This window comes from Anomaloglossus baeobatrachus, chromosome 4 (assembly GCF_048569485.1).
Source record: "Anomaloglossus baeobatrachus isolate aAnoBae1 chromosome 4, aAnoBae1.hap1, whole genome shotgun sequence".
NCBI classification, from domain to species: Eukaryota; Metazoa; Chordata; class Amphibia; order Anura; family Aromobatidae; genus Anomaloglossus; species Anomaloglossus baeobatrachus.
Window position 1 is genome coordinate 492,755,149 of NC_134356.1, and position 12,703 is coordinate 492,767,851.

Below are 12,703 nucleotides of genomic sequence, written 5' to 3' on the forward strand. Positions count from 1 at the left end.
CTCTGGGTGAAAAATAGAGCTGGAGTGACCAAGGCTTCAGATCAACAAATAACTCTCTTATTTGCTTATCAATTCATTTGTTGATTTCTCAGTTATGGAGGAACAGACAGGCTATGTAAAAGTATTGCTTGACCTGTCTTTGAAAAAGCTACATATGTATATAAATAGTTTGGGATGAGAAATCCTGCTGATAAATTTCATTTTAGCACAAGCATTGTTCTATCGCTAGGATATGCCATCAGTGTCTGACCGTGAGAGTCGGTTGATGGACAGAATTAAATTGCATAGGCGCTGGAAATGTGCCATGCTTCGTGGCCATCTGTTGGCTCTGTTCAGCTTTTTCCAAAGGCCACATGACTGGCTATTGACTATGATGGCCTGAGGCTTCATCTTCCTAATGGGTGTTTGCCCTTTACTGATCAAACATTCAGGCCATATTCTTGCGATGTGCCATCAGTGTTTGCGGAGAGAAGCCCTTGACTTTATAATTCCGTAGAGTGTGCAGACTTTGCAGATCTATATTTGGCCGCGCCATTTGGCAGTGAGACTGTTAATAAATATTATATTTTGAGCGTCGCTGGCTTAGACCTGATTTCCATTTCCCTCCTCTCCTCCAGTTTCCTTTGTGTTTTTCTATCAGTTTATTTCCCCCGAGCCTCCATCAGCATTTATGCGCTCTTGCTAAATTCTAACAACTGGAGGCTGCAGGTTCGCACTAAGCCCGATGTACATGGGACCATTGTTCCTGCACATTTCTGTATCATAGGCCATGACCGTTCTGCAGGCTGTCTGGGGGGGGCTCGTATATTTCGGGGTCCCTTTGTCCAGTTTGTGCTGTCTGTGTTTAAAATGTAATTTTCCAACTCTCCAGGATTTGGTGATGAAAAGGAAGATGGACAGCTCCGGCTGTATGCGGTGGAGTCTTATCTTGCCTTGCTGGAAATGGAGAATGTTCATTATCCGCAGCGCTTCCTACAGGTTATCAGCTGGGTGAGGAAAATATTAGTGAAAAGCCTGCCTTTGTGCTGGGATACATGAAGCAGACATTAGCATTTTCTATTCATAGGCCAGGCTGTTCTCTTCTGAGCCGCCATGTAAATTGGCTGTTTCACACTAGCTAACTTCTAATTATACACTCGCTACTTGCTAGCCGAGGATTTTCAAATAAGTACAACAATATTTCACATATTCCAAATTGCAGAAGTCTAAATCTGCTTACAGGACGTATCGGAAAGAATTTTATTTTAATTAGTTGAGGATTTGATTAAAATAATGCTGTTCTGATTTAAAGGGAACGTGTCAGACACTTCCTGCGGTCCAAACCACAGGCAGCAAGAACTACAGGCGCACACTCATCACAGACTACAGACAGCTATATCGTACTCCGAAACAAGCTGGGCATGGGGAGAAGAAGCCACCGGGCTGCTCCTCCATCCGCCCCATTCAGCTTGGCATCACTGACCGGTCTGATGATACATGCAAATACTCGAGACCGATCAGCATAATTGGAGGAAGCGGTTTTTCCTGTGATCGGAGCTTTTTCTAATATGGGGAACGTGTGCTCATTTTTGATTTTTCTTTTTTTAAGGTGCTCAAATCATTTAGATGTAAATGTTGAATCAACTGAAGAGCTGCAGCTATATAGTGCAGAACTGCATTCACAGTTCTGTTCTGTGTCTTTTGGAAACTGTCACACAGAATGACTGTTCAAACCAAGAACAGGCACTCGGTGCCTCATGGTGGGTCCCAATATTTAAAGAGAACCACCCATCAGGGTTTTTATATATAAAGTTAAGCCAGTGCTATACTGGAGCTAGGATGCTGAATGTAAGCATAGCTTGTGTTCTGAGATTGGAGGTTTTATTTCAGAAATATGTGCAAGTAAAGTGCATTGCTAGAACTTTACTTGCACGTATTTCTGTGCACGTGTTATTTCATTGACCCGTGCAACAGGAAGGGAATATATGGGTCAGATTTTGCTATCTATTCCTGCCCTGTCTGCCTGCCTGGCCTTCTACCCCTGTCGCCATCTTACAACTTCATTCTGGCACATGCGCTATCATTTGCAAGTATTGCATGAAACTCTTCACTAAGATAGTGCTATGCGCAGGCGCTGACTCCATCTCTGGCGCCATCTTTCAGTGGACTGCCGTATGCACTATACGAGGGCAGCGCATGCGCTCTCACATCCACTGCTCTTGTTGTGAGCGTGCACGGTCACAACAGAACTGCATATTGCCCACAAAATCATCTCGACGCACACCACACTCTGAAGAACATGAGCCACACGCTTCACAGGAGACCGGTGAGCTGATTTTGTGGGTGGGCTGCAGTTCTGTTGTACCGCGCGCGCTCCCACAGTCACAACGAGAGCCGAGGATGCAAGGTCGCCATGATGCACAGAGCGCCTGTTCTTGGTTTGAACAGTCGTTCTCTGCAACTGTTTCCAAATGACACAGAACAGAACTGTGAATGCAGCTCTGCTATATAGACTTAAACTCTTCATTTGATAAAACATTTATATCTAAATGCTTAGAACACCTTCCCACGTTCTTACTTTCTACCTATCTCTGCCGTTCTCTAGCTCCACAAAGCCAAAGCTATGAATCAAAGTGAAATGGTAGGGTGGAAATGACCACTTAAATGTTTGGCCACGCACAGTGTGTGCCTGTATTGGATGGAACACGCATTCTATGCTGACAGATTTAGGCTATGTTCACACGTTGTGTTTTTGCTACTTTTTCTTTTTTTGCATGTTTTTCCCATAAGTTTTATGCAATTCAAAAGCTGTTTTTTACGGGACCAGCAAAAGCTTTGCAATTTCTCATGTACACACAGACACTTTGTTTTTTTTTTATCCTTACTGAAATGGAAAACTGCTGCGTTTTTGAAAGAAGCAGCTCGTTAATTTTTTCAGCGTTTTTGCACAATTGAAAGCAATGAGCGTGTAAAAACGCAGCTATTTTTTTTGTTGCTTTTGTGGTGAATGAAATTAAATTTATTTAGACATGTACTGTAGACAAATTACACCCCCAAAACAGTTCAAAAATGAGCAAAAAAATTTTTTTTTTACTGCTAAGAGAGGATTAGCAGCAGAAAAAAAGCAATTTGTAAACATAGCCTTAAGGTGGTGTCACACACAGCGACAGCGACGTCGCTGGTACGTCACCATTTTCTGTGACGTTGCAACGACGTCGCTGTCGCTGTGTGTGACATCCAGCAACGAGCTGGCCCCTGCTGTGAGGTCGCCGCTCGTTGCTGAATGTCCAGCTTCATTTTTTGGTCGTCGCTCTCCCACTGTGACGCACACATCGCTGTGTGTCACAGCGATAGAGCGACGAAATGAAGCGAGCAGGGAGCAGGAGCCAGCATCTGGCAGCTGCGGTAAGCTGTAACCAAGGTAAACATCGGGTAACCAAGGTGGTTACCCGATATTTACCTTCGTTACCAGCCTCCGCCGCTCTCACGCTGCCAGCGCCGGCTCCTGCTCTCTGCACATGTAGCTGCAGTACACATTGTGTAATTAACCCGATGTGTACTGTAGCTAGGAGAGCAGGGAGCCAGCGCTCACTGTGCGCGGCTCCCTGCTCTCTGCACATGTTGCAGCACAGCGACGCATGTCGTTATGATCGCTGCTTCGGCTGCTGTGTTTGACAGTTAAGCAGCGATCATAACAGCGACTTACAAGGTCGCTGCTACGTCACAGAAAATGGTGACGTAACAGCGACGTCGTTGTCGCTGTCGTTTAGTGTGACCCCAGCTTTACTCTGTTTTTTTTTTATTGTACATACTGCCCTCTGTATGCAGATATTAAAGGGAACCTGTCACCAGATTTGGGGCCTATAAGCTGCGGCTACCACCAGTGGGTTCTTATATACAGCATGTTAAAATTCTGTATATAAGAGCCCAGGCAGCTGTGTAGAGCGTAAAAAGACACTTTCTAATACTCACCTAAACGGTCAGTGCGGAGCAGATGGGTCGGATGGGTGTCTCCATTCTCCGGGTGCAGCGCCTTCTCTTTTGGCCATCTTTGTCCTCCTTCTTCTGAAACTTGTGTGGATGATGCGTTCGACGTCATCCACAATAGCCGGCATTGAGGTTCCGCGCATGCACACTTCAATACTTTGATCTGCCCTACTCAGGGCAGATCAAAGTGCTCCTGCACAGGACCCCAGTGTCTGTTTGTGTGGATGACGTAGGACACGTCATGCACCCAGGCTTCAGAAGAACGAGGACAAAGATGGCCGAAAGAGGAGGCGCCGCTACCGGAGAACGGAGACGCCCATCTGCTCTGCACCGACCATTTAGATAAGTATTATAAAGTGTTTTTTATGTTCTACACAGCGGCCTGGGCGCTTATATACAGTATGTTAGAATGCTTTATATAAGAGTCCACTGGTGGTGGCCGCAGCTTATAGGCCCCAAATCTGCTGACAGGTTCCCTTTTAAAGAGACAAGCAAAGCCGAGAAATTTCAGCTATGATTCTTGCCCAACTTTCCAACTACATAAACTGCTCCGCTGACTTGCATGTCATTTATAGGTGCCTTTCTATAAATGTTTATGCTGCATTTGGTTACACAAAGTGACATTATAGGGGTATTCCAGTTGCAAAATGTTATGACCTTTCTCCAGGATGTCTATTAGTAGGGGCGTATCCAGTGTGTATGGGGTGGCAGTGCGCATGGGTGACTGCCGCTGTATTCATTCTGTATGGGTTTGCTGGAGGTCATAGTGCAGTATTCGACTTTCTCTGGCAATCCCACATAGACTGAATAAAGCATGTGCTCCGTATGCTCCATGCAGAAGGCAGACAAACATGCTTCATTTTTGTGGCGAGGGCCTCGGTGGTTGGTCCCAAACTATTGTAGACGTTCTCATCTATCCTGTAGTTACTTAGCACTAACACTTCCCATGAACCCATTTTGCTATTTTCAGGTTCTAGGAGAATATTCCTATCTGGCAAATCAGGTTCCTACAGAATCGGTGATACCTAAACTTCACAATATTCTGCTACAAAGCTCAATTACTTCTGAAACAACGGCCTGGATTATGGCTGCAATAACAAAGCTGTCTGCAATCACTCCACATTCATTACTAGTGGATCAGCTAATCCAAGCATTCACAACCTGCCTGGACACGGGGATGCGGCAGCAGGCCTGTGAATTAAAAGCGCTGTGGGATGACAGGCCGCTAATGCACAGACTTTTTCCACTCAATTCCTGCTGTGAAGATTTACTGGTAAATATCCTATTCAACACTGGTAACAACTGCTGCAAATTCATTTACAGTGACTAAAAATGCTGATCCGTTCTCTGTAATCTTACGGTGCTAAAGTTCATTAAATTGCCCTAAAGAGCAACTCTCCATTAGATAAAAATCCTGAATTGCCTGCATTTGTGTTATCACGGACATGTTGGTGCTGGATATCCAATGGATTGCCTGTTGTGTTCCTATTTATAGCGCCCAGTCACACCTTTTACACAGTAGACTAAGTTGGCGACAGAATCCAGAGTACAAAAGGATTATTACAAGTACAAGGAAAAGGCAACTTTCGATCCCAAGCGAGCACAACCATGCTCTGTACTCGTAACAATCTGATGGATGCTTGGATGGGCATGACTCGAGTATCCGAGTATAATGGAACTTAGTGGGGGGACTCGAGTATCTTTCCGGGAAAACTTCCGTAAAAATGCTCGAGTCCTCCATTGACTTCCATTATACTCAAGTTGCGCCCATCCGAGCATCCAATTGCTGTTTGAGTACCGAGCACACGAACATGGTAGTGCATTCTCATCACTAGTCTTTATCAAACCAAGATGGCTTGATAAGCATCCACCTCTTTGTTGTGGTTTAAATATTGCCTTCCCGCTCTGTACTTATGATGGAATAATAAGAGGAACCTTCTACGTTTTACCCCATCCTAGTCTCCCTAGATTTCGTAGAGTACTGGGGATTGTCCTGTTTTTGGCGTACCTGCATTCCTGGACCACCATATGGCTGACATTTTGTGGTTGATGCTGTCCTATCACATTGTATACTCAACTTTCACAGGCCCCTACTGTCATAAATCTGTAATGTTAATTTTCCCATGCCACCTGTGCATCTGATAGTATATTCACTTGTGTATTAACCTTAGGAATCATTCATTGTACAATGTTTGGTTACAGGTTGATGCTTCTCTGTCTTTTATGGATGGATTTGTGGCTGAAGCTCTTAGTAATGGCGCAGCCCCATACAAGCCTCATCACCAACGTCAAGAGGAAAAGCTGTCTCGGGAAAAAGGTAGGTGCCTTTTTCTATTTATTACAACCTAGATTACATGAAAAAGAGTATACACCTCATTTCTGGTATAAAGTTAATAATCAGACAGCTACAAGGGTACTCCCATCTCATCATATCCACAGACAAGTCACAAATGCCTCGTTAGTGTGGATCCCACCTCTTTGACCTTCACATATAACCTGTCATCGCTTCAGATGCTGAGCAGTGCTTATGATCAGATGTCCCCAGCCACACCCGGCTTCATAGTGCGCATGGGCACTGACCGACGTCTGAAGCGATGACAGAAATGACTTTCATGACTTATTGCCTTTTTCTGTAAATCCCTTTTGACTTAAATAAAAAGAGCTGTGTGCAATGCCGTCATTGATTCAACGAATTAGGGGCGTTCCTTTTTGAATAATTTTAATTAATTAATTGCTAATCTTAATCATATAATGTAAAGTGAACGTGTAGTTTTGTGTTTTTTTAATTTTGCTTTGATTGTTTGCCATTTTCTAGATGTTTGCTTGTGGTCACTGAATGAAAACACATTAGTTAATGGGAACTTGTCAGCTGCTATTTGCACCCAGTACCCCGAGCAGTTCCGGGTGCATATTGCTAATCCCTCCCTAACTGTCCCTGTATCTAGTAGCATAGATAAAGAGATCATAAAAAGTGTTTCTAAAGAGTCTTTATGAAATGCTAATGAACACAGGGATGAGTCGCAAGAGCGTTAGTTCCTGCGCTCATTCTGCCCTCTTAGCATATTAGCACGCCCACAGGGGCCCATTGCCCAGCGTCATCAGCGGTGGTGCACGTACCTGTGTCCGCTGTCATCGCTTTAGATGCTGAGCAGTGCGCATGATCAGATGTCCCCAGCAACACCCGGCTTCATAGTGTGCATGACCAGAAGTGCCGGGAACTTCTGATCATGGGCACTGACCGACGTCTGAAGCAATGACAGAAATCTATTTTGGATGTTTTATTCTCAAGTGCATTGGGGCTGGCACTTCACTCACCAGCTCATTGCAAAACCCTGGGCAATGATGATGCCTGCACAGTGCGCTCCTCAAGACCTTGTGGGAGCTGGAACATTGATCTCGCTATCATCAGGAGCTCAGTGCACAGACGCTGCCCCTTATAATGAAACAAATCTGGGCAATGATAGCACCTCTGCGACAGCCAGCTGGTCATTGGTAGCAAAGTACATTAAACTGGCTTTACCCTCATATTTTTAGTTAGGGATCAAATATCCTGCTGACATTCAATAAGTGAACTTTTTGTGATACAACTTGACTTGAAGAAGAATATCTAAATTGGATAAGTGGTATTACTATTCTAAAATAAATCAACCTGAAGCTCTCATAGAGTTAACTTAGAGAAATGCCTAGATAGGATAGGATGTCGCGCATCAGACAGTGTGAGTAACATTATATCTGTACTAGTTTCAGCCTCTTCATTCACTAACCCCAAGTAGATGTCTTTGAAAACAAATAAAAAAAAATCACCAAATTTTTCATGTTGAACTGGCCACAGGATCTAATAGTGACTGCAAAACAGAATATCTCCATTATGCAGATATTAGCAATCAAAGTATTTGGCCCGTAATAAATTAATTTTTGTCAGGTTACTCTTGTGCGGGATATAGTGACCACTCTGATCTCACTGCAGAGATAGTACAAGTTGCCTGAGCACAGCAGACATAAGTGTGATACCTCTCTGGACAGTCAGTGTGAGAGGAATGGCAGTACACCAGAGGTGACCCTGCTATGAGTGGAGAGCTGATATTTTGTAATGCAAAACTCAGCGGCGCTGCCTCTCCCCCCACCCGGACTCATGCAGGAGGTTAGACCAGGAGATCAGAGCTCTATCATTACACCTCACACACTGAGAAACCTGCTCTAAGCAACGTTGTGGACATGTTCTTTCTCCAGTGTATTTTTTCCTGCTTATGTTACGTTAATGACATACAGGTAGGAAGTACACGCCCCAGTGAAAACTCTCTAACACCCACTTAGACTTAAAGGGGTGGTCCGAAGGCTTAAGAAATCTTAATCTAAATCACTATTTATTTCCCCAATCTGAACAAATTTCTAATATGATTGCATTAAAAATTCTACCCTTTCCTAACTACTGTTTATTTATTTTCCGACTTCCTGCTGATGACCTTGTTTGAGAATACCAATGCATCCTGGGATACTCATACAAAGTGTCATCAGGAGGCAGAATGTGTGATCACAATTACCGCCTCTGCCCGCTCCCTGAAATGAAGCCTCATCACTGACGCTCCGTTTATAAGTGTGGTCCCTGCACACGGTCATTTTGCGATTTGTATAATGATTGCATGTTTTATGTTCCCAAATCAGATTGGGTAGAGCTGCCAACATAGCAGCACACACTATCAATGCGGTGTCAGAGTACCCACCGGCGATCAGAGACCAGTGATATCACATATGGGGGCAGTGCTGGTCTGTGAAAAAAAAATATTGAAAGGTCCTTTTTAATAATTGTGAAGAATAAAATACAAATATGTGATGAAGTTTCTTAACTCTTCCTCATGTAATTTTAAGAAGGCCTTGACAACACGTAAAAATAATTGCGATTAACTGAGCCACTGTTATCAGTGGCCATCACTGGAAAAAGTGCAATAGCGGGCATCTCCTAGCAGTAAGCATTACACCGTGTGCAGAAATATTAGGCAAGTTGTATTTTAGAGGATTTTTTTATTATTGATCAACAACTATGTTCTCAATCAACCCAAAAGACTCATAAATATCAAAGCTTAATATTTTTGGAAGTTGGAGTGCTTTATTTTAGATTTGGCTATCTTAGGAGGATATCTGTTTGTGCAGGAAACTTACTGTGAATAATTATTAGGCAACTTAATAAAAATCAAATATATTCCCATCTCACTTGTTTATTTTCACCAGGTAAACCAATATAACTGCACAAAATTTAGAAATAAACATTTCTGACATGCAAAAACAAAACCCCAAAAAATTAGTGACCAATATAGCCACCTTTCTTTATGATGACACTCAACAGCCTAGCATCCATAGATTCTGTCAGTTGCTTCATCTGTTTACGATCAACATTGCGTGCATCAGCCACCACAGCCACCCAGACACTGTTCCGAAAGGTGTACTGTTTTCCCTCCCTGTAGATCTCACATTTTATGAGGGACTACAGGTTCTCTATGGGGTTCAGATCAGGTGAACAAGGGGGCCATGTCATTATTTTTTCATCTTTTTAGACCTTTACCGGCCAGCCACACTGTGGAGTAGTTGGATGCATGTGGTGGAGCATTGTCCTGCATGAAAATCATGTTTTTCTTGAACGATACTGACTTCTTCCTGTACCACTGCTCGAAGAAGTTGTCTTCCAGAAACTGGCAGTAGGTCTGGGAATTGAGCTTCACTCCATCCTCAACCCGAAAAGGTCCCACAAGTTCATCTTTTATGATACCAGTCCATACCAGTACCCCACCTCCACATTGCTGGCGTCTGAGTCAGAGTGGAGCTCTGCCCTTTACTGATCCAGCCTCTGGCCCATCCATCTGAGCCATTAAGAGTCACTCTCATTTCATCAGTCCATAAAACCTTTGAAAAATCAGTCTCAAGATATTTCTTGGCGCAGTCTTGACGTTTTATCTTATGTTTCTTGTTCAAAGGTGGTAATTTTTCAGCCTTTCTTACCTTGGCCATGTCCCGAAGTATTGCACACCTTGTGCTTTTTGATACTCCAGTAATGTTGAAGCTCTGAAATGTGGCCAAACTGGTGGCAAATGGCATCTTGGCAGCTTCACGCTTGATTTTCCTCAATTCATGGGCAGTTATTTTGCGCCTTTTCTGCCCAACACGCCTCTTGCGATCCTGTTGGGTATTTGCTATGAAACGCTTGATTGTTCGGTGAACACGCTTCAAAAGTTTGGCAATTTCTAGACTGCTGCATCCCTCTGCAAGACATCTCACAATTTTGGACTTTTCAGAGCCCGTCAAACCTCTCTTCTGACCCATTTTGCCAAAGGAAAGGAAGTTGCCTAATAATTAAGCACACCTTATATAGGGTGTTGATGTCATTACACCACACCCCTCCTCATTAGAGATGCACATCACCTGGTTTACTTAATTGGTAGTTGGCTCTCAAGCCTATACAGCTTGGAGTAGATCAACATGTATAAAAAGGATCATGTGATCAAAAGACTCATTTGCCTAAAAATTCTGCACACAGTGTAGAATTCATCAAGGATTAGAAACCATGGCAGCCTTTTCCTGTGTACAAGTAGTGTGTGCTAAGGCAATCCTGCATCATTCACGTCAGTGGAGCTGTACTTTTGGAATACAAGCCTGTAGTTCTGATTTATTTATTTTTTTTATGCCTGTAACAGTGTGTCCCTCCCCCGCCTTTGCTCATGGTGTAATAGTCTGTCTCTCCTTGACTGTCCTGTATGTACTACTGGTGGGGGATTGTTTGTTCTCAGCATGGGACTTCTAAAGTCCATTCATGTATCAAGTGTCCAGGTGGAGTTGGACTCTTCTGCCCACCTAAGGGGCTGATCCCAGGAGAGAAGAACAATGAGACCCATGTTAGTTCAGTTAGTTGGATCTCGGCTGGAGAAGGACTAGGATCTATGGCTGAGGCTGGATCCTAGAGCCTGTGTATGGACTCTTACAGATTGGAGATCAGTGGCCACGTGGGATTGCGTTTTGTTGTTCACCCTGTTGGACTCAAGGAACTCTTATAAGGACCATTGCCATGTTTTCCCTGGCGTTTGAATACCGGGAGACGCCCCTGGATCTTTTGTTTTGTTGTGGACTCCTTGCAGACTTTAAGGATCTATATTTATGTTTGGTGCTTTATCTTTGTGGTTCCAATAAAGCCCTTTGGATTGTTCCTTGGCCTGGCGTCCCTTACTGCTCTGCCGCATACCCCGTCACAAACTGGTTGGCAGCGGCGGGATCAGAGCAGAAAGAATGGAGGACAACGGTCCATCAACGTCTGAAACCAGAACCTCAGGATACAGGAACTGGACTATGTCGAACCTCAAAACAAAGGCGGGGGAGGGACACACTGTTACAATGCCAACCATATCTTTCTAATTATGGACAACAACTTTAATATTTTCTCTCATTTTTCAGATATAAGCAATCCACCTCCGAATTCTTTTGCAGCTTTAGAGATCCTGCATTACTTCTTAGGGTGTGTGCCCACGATCAGTGTTTGCTGCGCTGTGGACGCAGCATATGTCAGCTGCATCCAAAACGTTGTGTTGTACAGTACAAGCTTAGTGGATGGGATTTATAGAAATCCTGTGCCCAGTGTGCTTGTTGTTTCCGCAGCAAACACTGATCTGCAGTACGGCTTTCCAGACCGCAACATGTCAATTGTTTGCTGCGGAATTGCATGCATCCTCCATAGGGAGAACACAAGCAGGAGACCGCAGCACACTGAACTGTGATCGTGGGTACAAGCAGCTGCGGTCTTCTGTGTTCTCCTGCATTGGAGACTCTCGGCCCCACAGGTCAGGACGCAGTGAGTCCTGATCGTGGGCACATACCCTTAGGTTCCTGTCAGTAGACATAATTAACTGACGGAAACATAGGCCAGGTTCACATTGCGTGTTTTGCCACATTTCAGTGGATCCATCTATGCATCTGTCAGAAGCCCTAAAATTCTGGATTCAGACAGCCCCTAACCAACTGGGCACCATACTGGTAGACCAGAAGAAATGGCATATATTTTAAGAATGGGCAAAATACATTAGGGGACTGGTTGTCATCACTTTTTATGTTTGGTTGAAATCGGACATAATTGAGCATATAATCTATAGACGTATGAAATCCTTGTCAAACAAAGCACTCTTGAAATTACTGCATTTATTAGCCTTAAAATGTAGTTGATGACTACAATTTTGGCTTTTTCTTACTTGTTGACTAGTATTTTGTGCGGATCATACTTTGGAAAGGCTCTAGATGCTTTTGGTGATTATCCAGTGGTTTTTGGCTTCAAGCTGATATTGAATTACACTTTAAAACCTAGTGTAATACTGTGTGCCTGAGAAAAATCTGAGCATACATATTGCTAAATGGTTCTGTAAAGCACAAATGGCGGTGAAGTAATTTTATGCAACCGGTAAAATTACATTGATTTTATTAGGTTTAGAAATTGTACAGAAATTTACAGCAGGAATTAGAGGATATTTAAGACCAAAATAAAGTAAGCTTTCCATCCATCTGATTGAGAGTAAAAAGAATCTACAGCTTGCGGGGTTTAACTTTATTTTTGCAAGTTTTTAATCGCTCCGGCGAATCTAAAACAAAATTAAAAAAATAACAGAGTAACTTTGCAAATTGTTGTAATTATCCTGCTGTTTTGTGCATACTTATATGCAGCTCTGCGCTCCTGTAATTATAGGCGACCAGCAAATACTCGGTTATCTGC

General features: G+C 43.4%; 1 protein-coding gene across 1 annotated transcript in view; it reads left to right on the forward strand.

The window, feature by feature from the left end:
• Positions 1-12,703, forward strand: part of AP4E1 (adaptor related protein complex 4 subunit epsilon 1) — a 163,672-nt gene that overhangs the window by 84,939 nt on the left and 66,030 nt on the right. The window contains exons 13-15 of the mRNA XM_075342741.1: positions 872-990; positions 4,937-5,239; positions 6,169-6,283. Of these exons, the coding sequence (XP_075198856.1) occupies positions 872-990; positions 4,937-5,239; positions 6,169-6,283 (537 nt within the window). The remainder of the gene's footprint in view (positions 1-871; positions 991-4,936; positions 5,240-6,168; positions 6,284-12,703) is intronic.